This window comes from Eretmochelys imbricata, chromosome 7 (genome assembly GCF_965152235.1).
Source record: "Eretmochelys imbricata isolate rEreImb1 chromosome 7, rEreImb1.hap1, whole genome shotgun sequence".
Taxonomy (NCBI): Eukaryota; Metazoa; Chordata; order Testudines; family Cheloniidae; genus Eretmochelys; species Eretmochelys imbricata.
Window position 1 is genome coordinate 126,159,060 of NC_135578.1, and position 19,387 is coordinate 126,178,446.

General features: G+C 46.1%; 1 protein-coding gene across 4 annotated transcripts in view; it reads left to right on the forward strand.

Moving 5' to 3' along the window:
• Positions 1–19,387, forward strand: part of ALDH18A1 (aldehyde dehydrogenase 18 family member A1) — a 124,384-nt gene that overhangs the window by 85,383 nt on the left and 19,614 nt on the right. For all 4 annotated transcript variants that reach the window (XM_077823400.1, XM_077823399.1, XM_077823402.1 and 1 more), the window contains exon 12: positions 13,024–13,244. In XM_077823400.1, coding sequence (XP_077679526.1) covers positions 13,024–13,244 — 221 coding nt within the window. The remainder of the gene's footprint in view (positions 1–13,023; positions 13,245–19,387) is intronic.

Here is a 19,387-nt window from a genome sequence, read left to right on the forward strand (position 1 = left end):
TAATAAGGTAATAAGTAATAGTCAGCATGGATTTGTCAAAAACAAATCATGTCAAACCAACCAAACAGCTTTCTTTGACGGGGTAACAAGCCTTGTGGTTAGGGGGAAGTGGTAGATGTGGTATATCTTGGCTTTACTGAGGCTTTTGATACTGTCTTGCATGACCTCCTCATAAACTAGGGAAATACAACCTAGCTGGAGCTACTGTAAGGTGGGTGCATAACTGGTTGGTTGGAAAACCATTCCTAGAGACTAGTTATCAGTGGTTCACAGTCAAGCTGGAAGGGCATATTGAGTGGGGTCCCGCAGGGATCAGTTCTGGGTCTGGTTCGGTTCAGTATTTTAATCAATGATTAAGCATACTCTCTATGCCATTATCTAAAAGTCTGCAGACAATACCAAGCTGGTGGGGTTGCAAGTGCTTTGGGAAGATAGGATTAAAATTCAAAATGATCTGGAAAAACTGGAGGAATGGTCTGAAGTAAATAGGATGAAATTCAGTAAGGACTAATGGAAAGTACTACACTAAGGAATAATCAGTTGCACACATAGAAAATGGGAAATGACTGCCTAGAAAGGAGTACTGTGGAAAGGGATCTGGGAGTCATAGTGGATCACAAGCAAAATATGAGTCAACAGTATAATATTGTTGCAAAAAAAGCAAGCATCATTCTGGGATCTAATGGCAGGAGTGTTGTAAGCAAGACATGAGAAATAATTCTTCGCTCTACTCTGTGCTCATTAGGCCTCAATTGGAGTATTGTGTCCAGTTCTGGGTGCCACATTTCGGGAAAGGTGTGAACGAATTACAGAGAGTCCAGAGAAGAGCAACAAAAATTATTAACATCTAGAAAACATTCTCTGTGAGGGAAGATTGAAAAAGTTGTGTATGTTTAGTCTAGAGAAGAGAAGACTGATGGGGGATATAACCGTTTTAAAGTACATAAAAGGCTGTCACAAGGAAGAGGGAGAAAAATTGTTCCCTTAAAACGCTGAGGATAGGACAAGAAGCAATGGGCTTAAATTGCAGCAAGTATGGTTTAGGTTGGACATTGGGAAAAACTTCCTAACTGTCAGGATGGTTAAGAACTGGAATAAATTGCTTAGAGAGGTTCTGGAATCTCCATCATTAGAGATTTTAAAGAGCAGGTTAGATAAACATCTGTCAGGGATGGTCTAGATAATACTTAGTCCTGCCTTGAGTGCAGAGGACTGGACTAGATGACCTCTCGAGGTCTCTTCCACTCCTGTGAATCTATGAACATAATTTATTGGGGAAGAGTCAGCACAGCTTTTATAAACGGAAATCATGCCTCACAAATCTCGCCTCACAAATCTCTCAGAATTCTTTGAGAAGGTCAGCAAACGTGGATAAGGGGGATCCAGTATCATAGAATCATAGAATAGACTATCAGGGTTGGAAGGGACTTCAGGAGGTCATGGAGTCCAACCCCCTGCTCAAAGCAGGACCAATCCCCAACTAAATCATCCTAGCCAGGGCTTTGTCAAGCCTGACCTTAAAAACTTCCAAGGAAGGAGATTCCACCACCTCCCTAGGTAACGCATTCCAGTGTTTCACCACCCTCCTAGTGAAAAAGTTTTTCCTAATATCCAACCTAAACCTCCCCCACTGCAACTTGAGACCTTTACTCCTCGTTCTGTCATCTGCTACCACTGAGAACAGTCTAGATCCACCCTCTTTGGAACCCCCTTTCAGGTAGTTGAAAGCAGCTATCAAATCCCCCCTCATTCTTCTCTGTCGCAGACTAAACAATTCCAGTTCCCTCAGCCTCTCCTCATAAGTCATGTGTTCCAGTCCCCTAATCATTTTTGTTGCCCTCCGCTGGATGTTTTCCAATTTTTCCACATCCTTCTTGTAGTGTGGGGCCCAAAACTGGACACAGTACTCCAGATGAGGCCTCACCAATATTGACTAGAGGGGAACGAGCCTTGAGTGGGCCTGACTGTAGATATAGTGTACTTGAACTTTCAGAAAGCCTTTGACAGGGTCCCTGACCAAAGGCTCTAGAGCAAAGTAAAGAATCATGGGATTAAGAGGGACTGTTCTCTCTTGGATCAGAAACTAGTTAAAAGACAGAAAACAAAGGGTCAGAATAAATGTTCAGTTTTCAGCACGGAGAGAGGTAAGTAGTGGTATTCCCCAGGGATCTGTAGTGGGAACAAAAAGCAAAGATCTCAAGTTGCAGTGGGGGAGTCTAGGCTGGATATTAGGAAACACTATTTCACTAGGAGGGTCGCAAAGCACTGGAATGGGTTACCTAGGGAGGTGGTGGAATCTCCATCCTTAGAGGTTTTTAAGGCCCGGCTTGACAAAGCCTTGGCTGGGATGATTTAGTTGGTTTTGGTCCTGCTTTGAGCAGGGGATTGGACTAGATGACCTCCTGAGGTCTCTTCCAACCCTAATATTCTATGATTCTATGACCACTGCTATTCAACTTATTTATAAATGATATGGAAAATGGGTAAACAGGGAGATGGCAACATTTGCAGATGATACAAAATTACTCAAGATAGTTAAGTTGAAAGCTGACTGCAGTGAGTTACAGAGGGCTCTCACAAAACTGGGTGACTGGGCAACAAAATGGTAGATGAATTACGGTATTGATAAATGCAAAGTAGGGCTGTTGATTAATGGCAGTTAACTCGTGATTAACTCCAAAAAATTAATCACGATTAAAAAAATTAATCGTGATTAACTGCAGTTTTAATCGCACTCTTAAATAATAGAACACCAAGGTAGACGTCTTAAAAGAGCAACACTCCGATGTGGAAACTACAGAATCCGAACCACCAAAAAGATAATCAGTCTTCTGCTGATAGCATCTGACTCAGATAATAAAAATGAGCGTGCGTTGGTCCGCACTGCCTTGGATCATTATCAAGCAGAACCTGTCATCAGCATGGAAGCATGTCCTCTGGAATGGTGGTTGAAGGTGTGAATCTTTAGCACATCTGGCACATAAATATCTCGTGACACCGGCTACAGACATAAATATCTCGAGCGAGTGCCTGTTCTCACTTTCAGGTGACACTGTAAACAAGAAGCGGGCAGCATTATCTCCTGCAAATATAAACAATCTTGTTTTTCTGAGCCCTGGTCTACACTAGGACTTTAGGTCAAATTTAGCAGCGTTAAATCCATGTAAACCTGCACCCGTCCACACAATGAAGCCCTTTTTTTTCTACTTAAAGGGCTCTTAAAATTGATTTCCTTACTCCACCCCTGACAAGTGGATTAGTGCTTAAATCGGCCTTGCCGGGTCAAATTTGGGGTACTGTGGACACAATTCGACGGTATTGGCCTCCAGGAGCTATCCTAGAGTGCTCCATTGTGACCGCTCTGGACAGCACTGTCAACTCAAATGCACTGGCCAGGTAGACAGGAAAAGAACCGTGAACTTTTGATTCTCATTTCCTGTTTGGCCAGCATGGCAAGCTGCAGGTGACCATGCAGAGCTCATCAGCAGAGGTGACCGTGTTGGAGTCCCAGAATCGCAAAAGAGCTCCAGCATGGACTGAACGGGAGGTATGGGATCTGATCGCTGTAGGGGGAGAGGAATCCGTGCTATCAGAACTCCGTTCCAGTTTTCGAAATGCCAAAACCTTTGTCAAAATCTCCCAGGGCATGAAGGACAGAGGCCATAACAGGGACCCGAAGCAGTGCCATGTGAAACTTAAGGAGCTGAGGCAAGCTTACCAGAAAACCAGAGAGGCGAACAGCCGCTCCAGGTCAGATCCCCAAACGTGCCGCTTCTATGATGAGCTGCATGCCATTTTAAGGGGTTCAGCCACCACTTACCCCAGCCGTGTTGTTTGACTCCTTCAATGGAGATGGAGGCAACACGGAAGCAGGTTTTGGGGACGAAGAAGATGATGATGAGGAGGAGGAGGCTGTAGATAGCTCACAGCAAGCAAGTGGAGAAACTGATTTTCCCGACAGCCAGAAACTGTTTCTCACCCTGGACCTGGAGCCAGTACCCCCTGAAACCACCGAAGGCTGCCTCCTGGACCCGGCAGGCAGAGAAGGGACCTCCGGTGAGTGTACCTTTTAAAATACTATACATGGTTTAAAAGCAAGCATGTGAAAGGATTAATTTGCCCTGGCATTCGCGGTTCTCCTGGATGTACTCCCAAAGCCTTTGCAAAAGGTTTCTGGGGAGGGCAGCCTTATTGCGTCCTCCATGGTAGGACACTTTACCTCTCCAGGCCAATAGCACATACTCGGGAATCATTGTACAACAAAGCATTGCAGTGTATGTTTGCTGGTGTTCAAACAACATCCGTTCTTTATCTCTCTGTGTTATCCTCAGGAGAGTGAGATATCATTCATGGTCACCTGGTTGAAATAGGGTGCTTTTCTTCAGGGGACACTCAGAGGTGCCCATTCCTGCTGGGCTGTTTGCCTGTGGCTGAACAGAAATGTTCCCCGCTGTTAGCCACAGGGAGGGGGTAGCCACGCGGTGGGGGGAGGCAAAATGCGACCTTGTAACGAAAGCACATGTGCTATGTATGTAATGTTAACAGCAAGATTTACCCTGAAAGAGTGTAGCCATTGTTTTATAAAATGTGTCTTTTTAAATACCGCTGTCCCTTTTTTTTTTTTCTCCACCAGCTGCATGTGTTTCAATGATCACAGTATCTTCTCCTTCCCAGTGGCTAGTGAAGATTAGAAAGAAAAAAAAAGCACTCGTGATGAAATGTTCTCTGAGCTCATGCTGTCCTCCCACACTGACAGAGCACAGACGAACACGTGGAGGCAAATAATGTCAGAGTACAGGAAAGCACAAAATGACTGGGAGGAGAGGTGGCGGGCTGAAGAGAAAAGGAGTACTTGTGGCACCTTAGAGACTAACCAATTTATTTGAGCATAAGCTTTCGTGAGCTACAGCTCACATCATCAGATGCATACTGAGGGCTGAAGAGAGTAAGTGGCGGGCTGAAGAGAGTAAGTGGCGGGCTGAAGCTCAAATGTGGTGGCAGCATGATGAGAGGAGGCAGGATTCAATGCTGAGGCTGCTGGAGGATCAAACCAATATGCTCCAGTGTATGGCTGAGCTGCAGCAAAGGCAGCTGGAGCACAGACTGCCGCTACAGCCCCTGTGTAACCAACCACCCTCCTCTCCAAGTTCCATAGCCTCCTCACCCAGACGCCAAGAATGCAGTGGGGGGGCCTCCGGCCAACCAGCCACTCCACCACAGAGGATTGCCCAAAAAACAGAAGGCTGGCATTCAATAAATTTTAAAGTTGTAAACTTTTAAAGTGCTGTGTGGCATTTTCCTTCCTTCCTCCACCACCCCTCCTGGGCTACCTTGGTAGTCATCCCCCTATTTGTGTGATGAATGAATAAAGAATGCATGAATGTGAAGCAACAATGACTTTATTGCCTCTGCAAGCGGTGATAGAAGGGAGGAGAGGCGGGTGGTTAGCTTACAGGGAAGTAGAGTGAACCAAGGGGCAGGGGGTTTCATCAAGGAGAAACAAACAGAACTTTCATACTGTAGCCTGGCCAGTCATGAAACTGGTTTTCAAAGCTTCTCTGATGCATACCGTGCCCTCCTGTGCTCTTCTAACCGCCCTGGTGTCTGGCTGCGCGTAACCAGCAGCCAGGCGATTTGCCTCAACCTCCCACCCCGCCATGAACGTCTCCCCCTTACTCTCACAGATATTGTGGAGCGCACAGCAAACAGTAATAACAGTTTTCAGAGTAACAGCCGTGTTAGTCTGTATTTGCAAAAAGAAAAGGAGTACTTGTGGCACCTTAGAGACTAACCAATTTATTTGAGCATAAGCTTTCGTGAGCTACAGCTCACTTCATCGGATGCCATTGGGAATATTGGTTTCGCTGAGGTCTAAGCGAGTCAGTAAACTGCGCCAGCGCGCCTTTAAACATCCAAATGCACATTCTACCACCATTCTGCACTTGCTCAGCCTGTAGTTGAACAGCTCCTGACTACTGTCCAGGCTGCCTGTGTACGGCTTCATGAGCCATGGCACTAAGGGGTAGGCTGGGTCCCCAAGGATAACGGTAGGCATTTCAACATCCCCAACAGTTATTTTCTGGTCTGGGAATAAAGTCCCTTCCTGCAGCTTTTGAAACAGACCAGAGTTCTTGAAGATGCGAGCGTCATGTACCTTTTCTGGCCATCCCACGTTGATGTTGGTGAAACGTCCCTTGTGATCCACCAGAGCTTGCAGCACTATTGAAAAGTACCCCTTGCGGTTTATGTACTCGCCGGCTTGGTGCTCCGATGCCAAGATAGATATGGGTTCCGTCTATGGCCCCACCACAGTTAGGGAATCCCATTGCAGCAAAGCCATCCACTATGACCTGCACATTTCCCAGGGTCACTACCCTTGATACTAACTTGAAGGGGAAAGGAGTCCAGGAGAGCTGGCTGTATTTCAAGGAATCCCTGTTGAGGTTACAGGGACAAACCATCCCAATGAGTCGAAAGAATAGTAAATATGGCAGGCGACCAGCTTGGCTTAATGGTGAAATCCTAGCGGATCTTAAACATAAAAAAGAAGCTTACAAGAAGTGGAAGGTTGGACATATGACCAGGGAAGAGTATAAAAATATTGCTCGGGCATGTAGGAATGAAATCAGGAGGGCCAAATCGCACCTGGAGCTGCAGCTAGCGAGAGATGTCAAGAGTAACAAGAAGGGTTTTTTCAGGTATGTTGGCAACAAGAAGAAAGCCAAGGAAAGTGTGGGCCCCTTACTGAATGAGGGAGGCAACCTAGTGACAGAGGATGTGGAAAAAGCTAATGTACTCAATGCTTTTTTTGCCTCTGTTTTCACTAACAAGGTCAGCTCCCAGACTGCTGCGCTGGGCATCACAAAATGGGGAAGAGATGGCCAACCCTCTGTGGAGATAGAGGTGGTTAGGGACTATTTAGAAAAGCTGGACGTGCACAAGTCCATGGGGCCGGACGAGTTGCATCCGAGAGTGCTGAAGGAATTGGCGGCTGTGATTGCAGAGCCATTGGCCATTATCTTTGAAAACTCGTGGCGAACCGGGGAAGTCCCGGATGACTGGAAAAAGGCTAATGTAGTGCCAATCTTTAAAAAAGTGAAGAAGGAAGATCCTGGGAACTACAGGCCAGTCAGCCTCACCTCAGTCCCTGGAAAAATCATGGAGCAGGTCCTCAAAGAATCAATCTTGAAGTACTTGCATGAGAGGAAAGTGATCAGGAACAGCCAGCATGGATTCACCAAGGGAAGGTCATGCCTGACTAATCTAATCGCCTTTTATCATGAGATTACTGGTTCTGTGGATGAAGGGAAAGCAGTGGATGTATTGTTTCTTGACTTTAGCAAAGCTTTTGACACGGTCTCCCACAGTATTCTTGTCAGCAAGTTAAGGAAGTATGGGCTAGATGAATGTACTATAAGGTGGGTAGAAAGCTGGCTAGATTGTCGGGCTCAACGGGTAGTGATCAATGGCTCCATGTCTAGTTGGCAGCCGGTATCAAGTGGAGTGCCCCAAGGGTCAGTCCTGGGGCCGGTTTTGTTCAATATCTTCATAAATGATCTGGAGGATGGTGTGGATTGCACTCTCAGCAAATTTGCGGATGATACTAAACTGGGAGGAGTGGTAGATACGCTGGAGGGGAGGGATAGGATACAGAAGGACCTAGACAAATTGGAGGATTGGGCCAAAAGAAATCTGATGAGGTTCAATAAGGATAAGTGCAGGGTCCTGCACTTAGGACGGAAGAATCCAATGCACCGCTACAGACTAGGGACCGAATGGCTGGGCAGCAGTTCTGCGGAAAAGGACCTAGGGGTGACAGTGGACGAGAAGCTGGATATGAGTCAGCAGTGTGCCCTTGTTGCCAAGAAGACCAATGGCATTTTGGGATGTATAAGTAGGGGCATAGCGAGCAGATCGAGGGACGTGATCGTTCCCCTCTATTAGACATTGGTGAGGCCTCATCTGGAGTACTGTGTCCAGTTTTGGGCCCCACACTACAAGAAGGATGTGGATAAATTGGAGAGAGTCCAGCGAAGGGCAACAAAAATGATTAGGGGTCTAGAACACATGACTTATGAGGAGAGGCTGAGGGAACTGGGATTGTTTAGCCTGCAGAAGAGAAGAATGAGGGGGGATTTGATAGCTGCTTTCAACTACCTGAAAGGGGGTTCCAAAGAGGATGGCTCTAGACTGTTCTCAATGGTAGCAGATGACAGAACGAGGAGTAATGGTCTCAAGTTGCAGTGGGGGAGGTTTAGATTGGATATTAGGAAAAACTTTTTCACTAAGAGGGTGGTGAAACACTGGAATGTGTTACCTAGGGAGGTGGTAGAATCTCCTTCCTTAGAAGTTTTTAAGGTCAGGCTTGACAAAGCCCTGGCTGGGATGATTTAACTGGGAATTGGTCCTGCTTCGAGCAGGGGGTTGGACTAGATGACCTACAGGGGTCCCTTCCAACCCTGATATTCTATGATTCTATGATATCAGCAGATCTTTGATTGCGTGGCCTACTTGCATCACAGCAGCCCCCACAGTAGATTTGCTCACTCCAAGTTGATTCCCAACTGACCGGTAGCTGTCTGGCATTCCAAGCTTCCACAGGGCTATCGCCACTCGCTTCTATCAATCTTGAATCAATCTTGAATCAATCTTGAAGTACTTGCATGAGAGGAAAGTGATCAGGAACAGCCAGCATGGATTCACCAAGGGAAGGTCATGCCTGACTAATCTAATCGCCTTTTATCATGAGATTACTGGTTCTGTGGATGAAGGGAAAGCAGTGGATGTATTGTTTCTTGACTTTAGCAAAGCTTTTGACACGGTCTCCCACAGTATTCTTGTCAGCAAGTTAAGGAAGTATGGGCTGGATGAATGCACTATAGGGTGGGTAGAAAGCTGGCTAGATTGTCGGGCTCAACGGGTAGTGATCAATGGCTCCATGTCTAGTTGGCAGCCGGTGTCAAGTGGAGTGCCCCAGGGGTCGGTCCTGGGGCCGGTTTTGTTCAATATCTTCATAAATGATCTGGAGGATGGTGTGGATTGCACTCTCTCAGCAAATTTGCGGACGATACTAAACTGGGAGGAGTGGTAGATACGCTGGAGGGGAGGGATAGGATACAGAAGGACCTAGACAAATTGGAGGATTGGGCCAAAAGAAATCTGATGAGGTTCAATAAGGATAAGTGCAGGGTCCTGCACTTAGGATGGAAGAATCCAATGCACCGCTACAGACTAGGGACCGAATGGCTAGGCAGCAGTTCTGCGGAAAAGGACCTAGGGGTGACAGTGGACGAGAAGCTGGATATGAGTCAGCAGTGTGCCCTTGTTGCCAAGAAGGCCAATGGCATTTTGGGATGTATAAGTAGGGGCATAGCGAGCAGATCGAGGGACGTGATCGTCCCCGTCTATTCGACATTGGTGAGGCCTCATCTGGAGTACTGTGTCCAGTTTTGGGCCCCACACTACAAGAAGGATGTGGATAAATTGGAGAGAGTCCAGCGAAGGGCAACAAAAATGATTAGGGGTCTAGAACACATGACTTATGAGGAGAGGCTGAGGGAGCTGGGATTGTTTAGCCTGCAGAAGAGAAGAATGAGAGGGGATTTGATAGCTGCTTTCAACTACCTGAAAGGGGGTTCCAAAGAGGATGGCTCTAGACTGTTCTCAATGGTAGCAGATGACAGAACGAGGAGTAATGGTCTCAAGTTGCAGTGGGGGAGGTTTAGATTGGATATTAGGAAAAACTTTTTCACTAAGAGGGTGGTGAAACACTGGAATGCGTTGCCTAGGGAGGTGGTGGAATCTCCTTCCTTGGAAGTTTTTAAGGTCAGGCTTGACAAAGCCCTGGCTGGGATGATTTAACTGGGAACTGGTCCTGCTTCGAGCAGGGGGTTGGACTAGATGACCTACAGGGGTCCCTTCCAACCCTGATATTCTATGATTCTAAACTGTGAGGGCTGCTCTCATCTTGGTATTCCTGCGCTTCAGGGCAGGGGAAAGCAAGTCACAAAGTTCCATGAAAGTGCCCTTACGCATACGAAAGTTTCGCAGCCCCTAGGAATCGTCCCAGACCTGCAACACTATGCAGTCCCACCAGTCTGTGCTTGTTTCCCGAGCCCAGAATCGGCGTTCCACCACATGAACCTGCTCCATTAGCACCATGATGCATGCATTGTCAGGACCCATGCTTTCAGAGAAATCTGTGTCCATGTCCTGATCACTCACGTGACCGCACTGACGTTGCCTCCTCGCCTGGTATCGCCCTGCCAGGTTCTGGTGCTGCATATACTGCTGGATAATGTGCGTGGTGTTTATGTGCTCCTAATTGCCAAAGTGAGCTGAGCGGCCTCCATGCTTGCCTTGGTATGGCGTCCGGACAGAAAAAAGGCGTGGAACGATTGTCTGCCGTTGCTCTGACGGAGGGAGGGGTGACTGACGACATGGCTTACAGGGTTGGCTTACAGGGAATTAAAATCAACAAAGGGGGTGGCTTTACATTAAGGAGTATTTCAAGCAGGACTTCACGGAGGGTTCCAATGAGAAATGGTGTACCTAAGTAATTGTTCTTATTGGAACAAGCAGGTTGGTCTGGCCTCTGATTGATACATGGCTAGATTTACCTTGCTTCACCTTCTCTGTGAGTGACTGCAGTGTGACCTAGAGGAATGAGTCCCCCAGATGGGGGGGAGCAAATGAGTACAAAACAAAATCTGGTCTATTTCTTGTTTTGATCCACTCTATCTATCTTTTACATCTTTGGCTGGCAGCAGACGGTGCAGAAGGACTGCAAGCCATCCTCATCTCTTGCCTGCCCTGCAGAAGATGGTACAATAGGACTGCTAGCAATCCGTATTGCCTGCCTGCTCACCATAAGATGGTTCAATAGGACTGACTGCAGGACTAAAGAGAATGACCTGGTCAAGTCACTTCTAATGTAGTCCCTGCACCCATGTCTGCCCGGGCGCTCCTCGGACGTTAAATCATCCTCGGCCAGGAGCACCTCGGACATGACGAGGGCAGCTACCAGTCCTACTGTACCGTCTGCTGCCACGAGGCAAGGGGTTGCTGCTGCTGTGTAGCAATGAAGTACCACGTCTGCCAGCACCCAGGAGACATACGGTGACAGTTACCTGAGTGGGCTCCATGCTTGCCGTGGTATGGCGTCTGCACAGGTAACTCAAGAAAAAAGGCGCGAAACAATTGTCGTCTGCTGCTTTCATGGAGGGAGGGAGGGAACGGGGGCCTGACAATATGTACACAGAACCACCCACGACAATGTTTTAGCCCCATCAGGCATTGGGATCTCAACCCAGAATTCCGGAGACTGCGGGAACTGTGGGATAGCTACCCACAGTGCAACACTCCGGAAGTCGACGCTTGCCTCGGTACTGTGGAAGCACTCCACCTAGTTACTACACTTAATGCACTTAGAGCATTTTCTGTGGGGAGACACACACTCGAATATATAACAATGATTTCTAAAAAACCGACTTCTGTAAATTCGACCTAATTTCATAGTGTAGACATACCCTGAGTGATTGGCTGAACAAGAAGTAGAACTAAGTGGACTTGCAGGCTCTAAAGGTTTACATTATTTTATTTTTGAGTGCAGTTATTTTTTGTACATAACTGTACATTTGTAAGTTCAACTTTCATAATAAAGAGATTGCACTACAGTGCTTGTATTAGGTGAATTGAAAAACACTTTCTTTTTACAGTGGAAATATCTGTGATAAAATATAAACTGAGCACTGTAAACTTTATATTCTGTGTTGTAACTGAAATCAATACATTTGAAAATGTCAAAAACATCCAAAAATATTTAAATAAATGGTATTCTATTATCACTTGATAGCCCTAATGCAAAGTAATGCACATTGGAAAACATAAACCAAAGTATATGTACAAAACGATGAGATATAAATTAGCTGTTTCCATTCAAGAAAGAGATCTTAGCATCATTGTGGATAGTTGTCTGCAAACATCTGCTCAATGTGCTGTCAAAAAAGCTACCCGAATGTTAGGCACCATTAGGAAAGGGATAGATAATAAGACCGTAAATATCATAATGCCACTATATAAATTCATGTTATGCCCACATCTTGACTCCTCCATGCAGTTTTGGTCACACCATCTCAAAAAAGATGCATTAGAAATGGAAAAGCTACAGAGAAGGGCAACAAAAATGATTAAGGGATATGGAACAGCTGCCCTAGGAGGAGAGGTTAAAAAGACTGGGACAGTTCAGCTTGGAAAAGAGACGACTAAGAGGGGATATGACAGAGGTCTATAAAATCATGAATAGCTTGGAGAACTTGAATAAGAAACTGTTATTTGCCCCTTCAAATAATACAGGAACCTGAGATCTCCTAATGAAATTAACAGGCAGCAGGATTCAAACAAAGAAAAGTAAGTACTTTTTCCCCTAGTGCGCAGTCAACCTGTGGAATTCATTGCCAGGAATGTGGTCAAAACTATTACTGTTCAAAAAAGAATTAGATAGGTTCATGGAGGATAGATCCATCAATGGCTATTACCCAAGATGGTCAGGAATGCAACCCCATGTTCTGGGTGTCCCTAGCTTCTGACTGCCAGAAGCAGGGAGTGATCACTTGATGATTGCCTGTTCTGTTCATTCCCTCTGGAACACCTGGCATTGGCCATTGTCAGAGGACAGGATACTGGGCTAGATGGATCATTGGTCGGACCCAATATGGCTGCTCTTAAGTTGAAGATCAGCAGGTATACCTCATTGAAAGGGGATAGTGTCTGACTAGTCAGCTTTTCTGCTGATGTGGCTCAAGTTAAACATGCATGAGGTGATGTGAATGGTTCTACTTGTCTGATTCAGGTAGTTTTGCTGAAGCTGGTGGCCTGTATAGCTCATCTCAGGGCATATCTTTTTGAGTGGAAAATGCTTGTATCGTTTCTTAGGCAGATGTAAGGAGGTGGATGGAGTCCTGATATCTAGTCTCAAGCAGCTGTTAAGTATCCCCAGCATAACTTAATCGTCTCTTATTTCAGGGAGATTGGCACTTCCTTTGATGAAGCGACTGAGTCTGTCTACATCAAAGCTGAATAGCTTGGCCATAGGACTTCGTCAGATCGCAGCATCCTCACAGGAGAGTGTAGGCCGTGTCATTCGCAGAACACGAATCGCAAAAGACTTAGAGCTGGAACAGGTGACTGTGCCTATTGGGGTCCTGCTGGTGATCTTCGAATCCCGCCCTGACTGCCTCCCACAGGTACATGATGAGGGGAAATAAAACTTTTTTGTTTGAGATGTCCTTTGGTAACATAGGAGTGGAAGTGACCTCTTGGGTCATTGAGTGCAGTCCCATGCTGTCGCAGGCAACAAAAGGAAAAATATTCTGATTGGTGGGGTGGTGAGTGAACCAGCATTCAATTCTTAATTTCCAAAGCACTTTGTCTTGTGAGGGGTTCCCTTAAACTGGATTTTATTGGTATACTACCCTCTCCATCAGATTTCTCCTCAGGACCTACTTCTGCATTGTTCAGAAGAAATCAGCCAGTTTGTGATGGGTTAATAGGCAGATGGGAGAGTTGTTTCCACTTCTTAATAAATTGCAAATGTATTCAAGAATTGTGCCTAATTGAATGTACATTCCTCCTCCTCATGTCACTTGTTTTCTCAGGTTGCAAGCCCTTCTATGTAGGGACTTTTTGTTCATATAAAAAGCTAATATCGTTCTGGGGCTTATTAACATGAGTGTTGTGTGTGAGCCACAGGAGGTAATAGTTCCACTCTGCTTGGCACTGATGAGGCCCCAAGAGGAGTATTATCCAATTTTGGTTGCCACGCGTTAAGGAAGATTTGGGCAAATTGGAGACAGGTCCAAAGGAGAGCAACAAAAATTCCAGAAGTTTTAAAAAACCTGACTCTGAGGAAAGGTTAAAAAATCTGGGCATGTTTAGTCTTAAGTAGACTGAGAGGCGACCTGATAAGTCTTTGGATGTGTTGAGGGCTGTTTTAAAGAGGACGGGGATCAATTGTTCTCCATGTCCACTGATAGGACAAGAAGTGATTGTCTTAATATGCAGCAAGAGTGATTTAAATTAGACATTAGGGAAAAGCTTTCTAACTATAAGGGATAGTTAAGTACTGGAATAGGTTACCAAGGGAGGTTGTGGAATCCCCATCGGTGGAGTTTAACAACTTGTTGGACGAACAACCTGTCAGGGATGGGTAGGTTTACTTGGGTCTGCATCAGGCATGGGGGATGGCATGCATGGTCTCACAAGGTCCCCTCTAGCCCTATGTTTCTATGATTCTGTGATCGGTACAGAAGTTTGTATTTAGTGCAAATTTTGTGCTATTTCCCCGCCCCCCATACAGAACTTCCAGTGATACAGATGGAAGCCCCATATGTAGACACTGTAGTTGTATGTTTATATATTTCTTGGAGTTTTTGTATGTGCTTTTTTGTTATAATAGTTGTATCTCAGCATCTGAAGAACTAAAACAAATACATAGCTCTTCACAACTTACTTTTTGCTGTAATAGCTACAAATAGCATTCCAGCAGCTTCAAGTGTGCATCTCAATGTGATGACACCACATTGGCCATGTCTGTACGTACAATGCAGTAGCGGTGCAGCTGTACTTATACAGCTGTGCCACTGCAGTGTGTGTGGTGAAGACCCTCTATGCCGGCCCGAGAGAGCTCTCCTGTCAACATACAAACACCACCCCTGCAAGCAGCAGAAGCAGCTCTCCCGCCAACATAGCGCTGTGCGAATGAGTGGTTATACCTGGCATAACTTTTATGTTGCTCAGGGGGGTGGTTTATTCATACCCCTGAGTGACATAACTTATGCCACCAGAAGCTGTAGTGTAGACATAACCTTACTCTGTGTCTGTTCTGCCTCAGAAAGGGGCACATTCCCGGGCATTACACTGGGAACTTACATAGACATAACTGCATCTCTCGGGGGTGTGAAAAATCCACGTGCCTGAGAGACGTAGCTGTGCTGACCTAACCCTCAGTGTACACAGCACTAGGTCAATGGAAGAATTCTTCTGTGGTGCTAGCTGCCACCTCTCAAGGAGGTGGGTTACCTATGCCGATGGGAGAACCCCTCCTGTCAGTGTAGGTGATGTCTAATCTTAAGTGCTACAGCGGTGCAGCTGTGCTGCAGTAGCATTTTTACTGTTGACATACCCTACATGTGCAAAGCCTCTTACTAACCACTTGTATAGCACTGGGAAGCTGCCTAAGCTTCATCTTTAAAGGATGCCATCTGCTAGCACCAATATGCTAAAGAATTCTGCACTTAGGTCCTGGTTTGGTTCTGTCGAATCAGCAGGTCGTAATCAGGATCCATGCCAGGGGCCAACTCAGTGTGTAGGATTTGACTGATATGCACTGTTTCATTAGCTTCAACACTGAGGGTTGTGTTAATCCACTGTGTAGGTGCCCTTCAGCTCATGGCTATTATTGGTAAGTCTGGCTGTGAGGTGGCAGATGTCCATTTCTGTACTGAATGCCACAGTGACCTCTGTATAGAGCCCTTGTGGCAGTCCCATAGAATGCTCAAAACATTATCTTTTTGCATCATTCCTCCTATAAACCAGTAGTCCCCAAACTTTTCAAGGTCACGCCCCCTCTTATCCCTGTCAGTGCCCCTCCCTCCGGGGCCAGGAGTGGGGCTGCGGCTCCAGGGATGTGGGGGGCAGGGGAGAAAGACATGAACAGGAGTAAGGGGGCCGAGGCTAGGAGCAGGTGTGGGAACAGCAGCCAGGGCCAGGAGTAGAGCTGGGTGGAGCTCATTCCCTGCCCCCCCTGTAGAGGCTGGCCCGGGTCCCAGCCACGCACTCCCTCCTAAATGTTCCTCTGCATTCCCTGTAGGGGGGCATGCTCTGCAGTTTGGGGACCTCTTGTCTAAACTGAGGGAGAAACAATGGACATTGAAGCTCCTGGTATTTCTTGGTGCTGGTGTTTTAAGCTGCACCTAGAGCTTCCTCAGTGTCAATGGCTTTGGTGCTCTGTTTCTAGTGCTTTGGCTCTGTCATGAATATAGCGGGAAGGGTGGCAACCTTTATGTATGCCAGCCCATTCAGTAGCATAAAATCCCTCTTTGGCAGCTGTACTGGATTGCCCTACCTGTAAAGGGTTAAGCAGTTCAAATAACCTAGTTGGCACCTGACCAGAAGGACCAATGAAGAAAGAAGATACTTCCAAATCTCAGGGGGAAGGATTTGTTTTGTTGTTCTGTGGGTTGTTCACTCTCCGGACAGAGGGAGAAGCCAAGGGCAAGTCATGCCTGACCAACCGGATTGCCTTCTATGATGAGATAACAGGCTCTGTGGATATGGGGAAAGTGGTGGATGTGATCTATATTTTCTGTAACCATCATCATATCTGACGTCTGTCTGGACGGAGACCTGAGGCTGGGCACTTTAAGGGACTGCGTTGTTTGGACATCTGAGTGCCCAGGGAGGTGATACAGAGGCTGTTTTGGGCTGGTTTGGTAAATCAAGCCCTTGGTGAATCCATGTTGACTTCCTGATCACCTTCCTCTCCTGCAAGTGCTTCAAAATGGATTCCTTGAGCACCTGCTCCATCATTTTGCCAGGGACTGAAGTGAGGCTGTAGTTCCCTGGCTTCTCTTTCTTCCCTTTTTAAAAAGGTGGGCACTATATTTGCCTTTTCCAATCATCCGGGACCTCCCCTAATCGCCACAAATTTTCAAAAATAATGGACAATGGCTCTGCAATCACATCAGCCAATTCCCTCAGCACCCTCGGATGCATTAGATCTGGACCCATGGACTTGTGCGTGTCCAGCTTTTCTAAATAGTCCTTAACCTGTTCTTTCACCACTGAGGGCTGCTCACCTCCTCCCCATACTGTGTTGCCCAGGACAGCAGTATGGGAGCAGACCTTGTCTGTGAAGACTGAGGCAAAAAAAGCATTGAGTACTTCAGTTTTTTCCACATCATCTGTCACTAGGTTGCCTCCCCCATTCATTAAGGGTCCCACCCTTTCCCTGACCTTTTTCTTGTTGCTAACATACCTGTAGAAACCCTTCCTGTTACCCTTCACATCCCTTGCTAGCTTGCAACTCCAGTTGTGCCTTGGCCTTCCTGATTATACCCCTGCATGCTCTAGCAATATTTTTATACTCCTCCCTAGTCATCTGTCCAAATTTCCACTTCTTGTAAGATTCCTTTTTGAGTTTAAGCTCACCGAAGATTTCACTGTTAAGACAAGCTGGTTGTTTGTCATATTTGCTATTCTTTCTGCACATCAGAATGGTTTGTTCCTGTGCCCTCAATAAGGCTTCTTTAAAATACAGTCAGCTCTCCTGGACTCCTTTCCCCCTCATAGTAGCCTCCCTGGAGATCCTGCCTATCGACTCCCTTAGGGAGTCTAAGTGGATTTTCTTGTTATGATCTGGTATAAAAGTTTTTGGGGTTCCCCTTATAACTTTGTTTGCTTATTACATTAGAAATGCAAATTTGGCCTACCCTGGGGAATGTTATGGGCAGTGATGTAATATTGAATTGCTATGGAAGTGAAATCTGACCAAGGTGGGAAATGGATTTTCCTTCAGTTTTTTCTATAATAGTTACTTAACTCAACCCCTCTACAAATATTTGGGATAAAAAAAGACTGTTAAAGAGTCAGTGCCCCCACAGAGCTTTGTTTACTTCTTTTGAGGGGTTCTTCAAGTCCTGCAGCAAACCCAGGGAAGATCAGATTAGATGTTCCTGATATTTCTAAGCTTAAAGTATAAGTAGAAAAAATTATTTTAAGACCCAGCCAGGCTGTTTTTTAACATGCTAGAGTGAAAGGTGTGCACACACTTGCTAATAACTTTGGGGTTACTAATTTAAATACAATAACTCCTCACTTAACGTTGTCCCGGTTAACGTTGTTTCATTGTTACATTGCTGACCAGTTAGAGGACATGTTTGTTTAAAGTTGCGCAGTGCTCCCTTATAACGTTGTTTGGCAGCCGCCTGCTTTGTTCACTGGTTGCAGAAAGAGCAGCCCGTTGGAGCGAGCTGGTGGGGGCTTGGAACCAGGGTGGGCCGGCAGCTCCCCGTCAGCTCCCCTAAGTTCCCTGTGCGGCAGCCGCCCAGCAGGCTATCAATTGCCAGGCAGTTCGGGTGTCCCTCCCCCCACTGCCGTGTGCTGCTCCTGCCCTCCGCCTTGGAGCTGCTCCCCGGAGCCTCCTGCTTGCTGTGTGTGTTGGGGGGGGGGGAAGAAGGGTGCTAAAGTCAGGGTGTCATCCTCCCCCCACTCCCGTACCCCACCTCCACAGAGGACAGAGGGAGCTCACTGGCAGCAGCTGCTGTCTCAACTTGCTGATCTACTTTAAAAGCCAGTGTACTTAGAGTGCGGTCAGCGAGCTTAAAGGGGCAGTGCGTGTGTGTGTGTGTCTGTCTCTCTCTGTCTCCCTGCCCCCCCACCCCACACACAAACACACACTGGGTGTGTGAGTGTGTCTCTCTCTTTCTCTCTGCCATGCTCTCTCTCCTCCCTCCATTCCTGCTGCCTTGGAGAGTTTGAGGCTACATTAACAACAATGTGTTAATCCTTGAGGGCTCCGCCGAGTGCTAGTTCATCTTTTAGCAGTAAGGCATTCCCTGGGAAATATCCCGCCGTCTGACTCCACCACCTCAACCAAGCTTCACAATCATCATTGCTGTGTATAGTATTAAATTGTTTGTTTAAAACTTATAGTGCATGCATATGTGTGTGTATCTATCTGTCTAGTGTGTGTATAGATAGTGTCTTTTATCGGGTGAAAAAAATTTCCCTGGAACCTAACCTCCCCCCACCTTACATTAAATCGTATGGGGAAATTGGATTCGCTTAACATTGTTTCACTTAAAGTAGCATTTTTCAGGAACATAATTACAACGTTAAGTGAGGAGTTACTGTACTCCATTTGGAAAGTAGAGATGTTTCTAATAATAATTGATATGTGAGCAATTATTAATTTAAACTTTAAATTCCTGGTGGGGGAATATATGCCTCTACCTCTAAACTCAGTTATGTCATAGATTTGAAGGCTAAAGTGTCCAATACGATTATTTTATCTGACCTCCTGGGTAACACAGACCAAAGAATTTTATCCAGTAATTCCTGCATCAAATCCATACTTTACAGTTGAGCTACAGTGTATCTCTTAGAAAGAGATCCAATCTTCATTTAAAATCCACGATGACCCTAGTTGGTTGTTCCATTTGCTAATTACTCTTGGTGTTAAAGAGTTGTACTTGACTTATAGCCTGAAATTCTCCTTCCAGACAGTGGATCATGTTGTGCCTTTGGCTGCTATATTTGAGTCCTCTACCATCAGAAATCTACCATGGAATTACTAAGAGACCAAGGTCAAATCCTCTCTTAAGCTTTT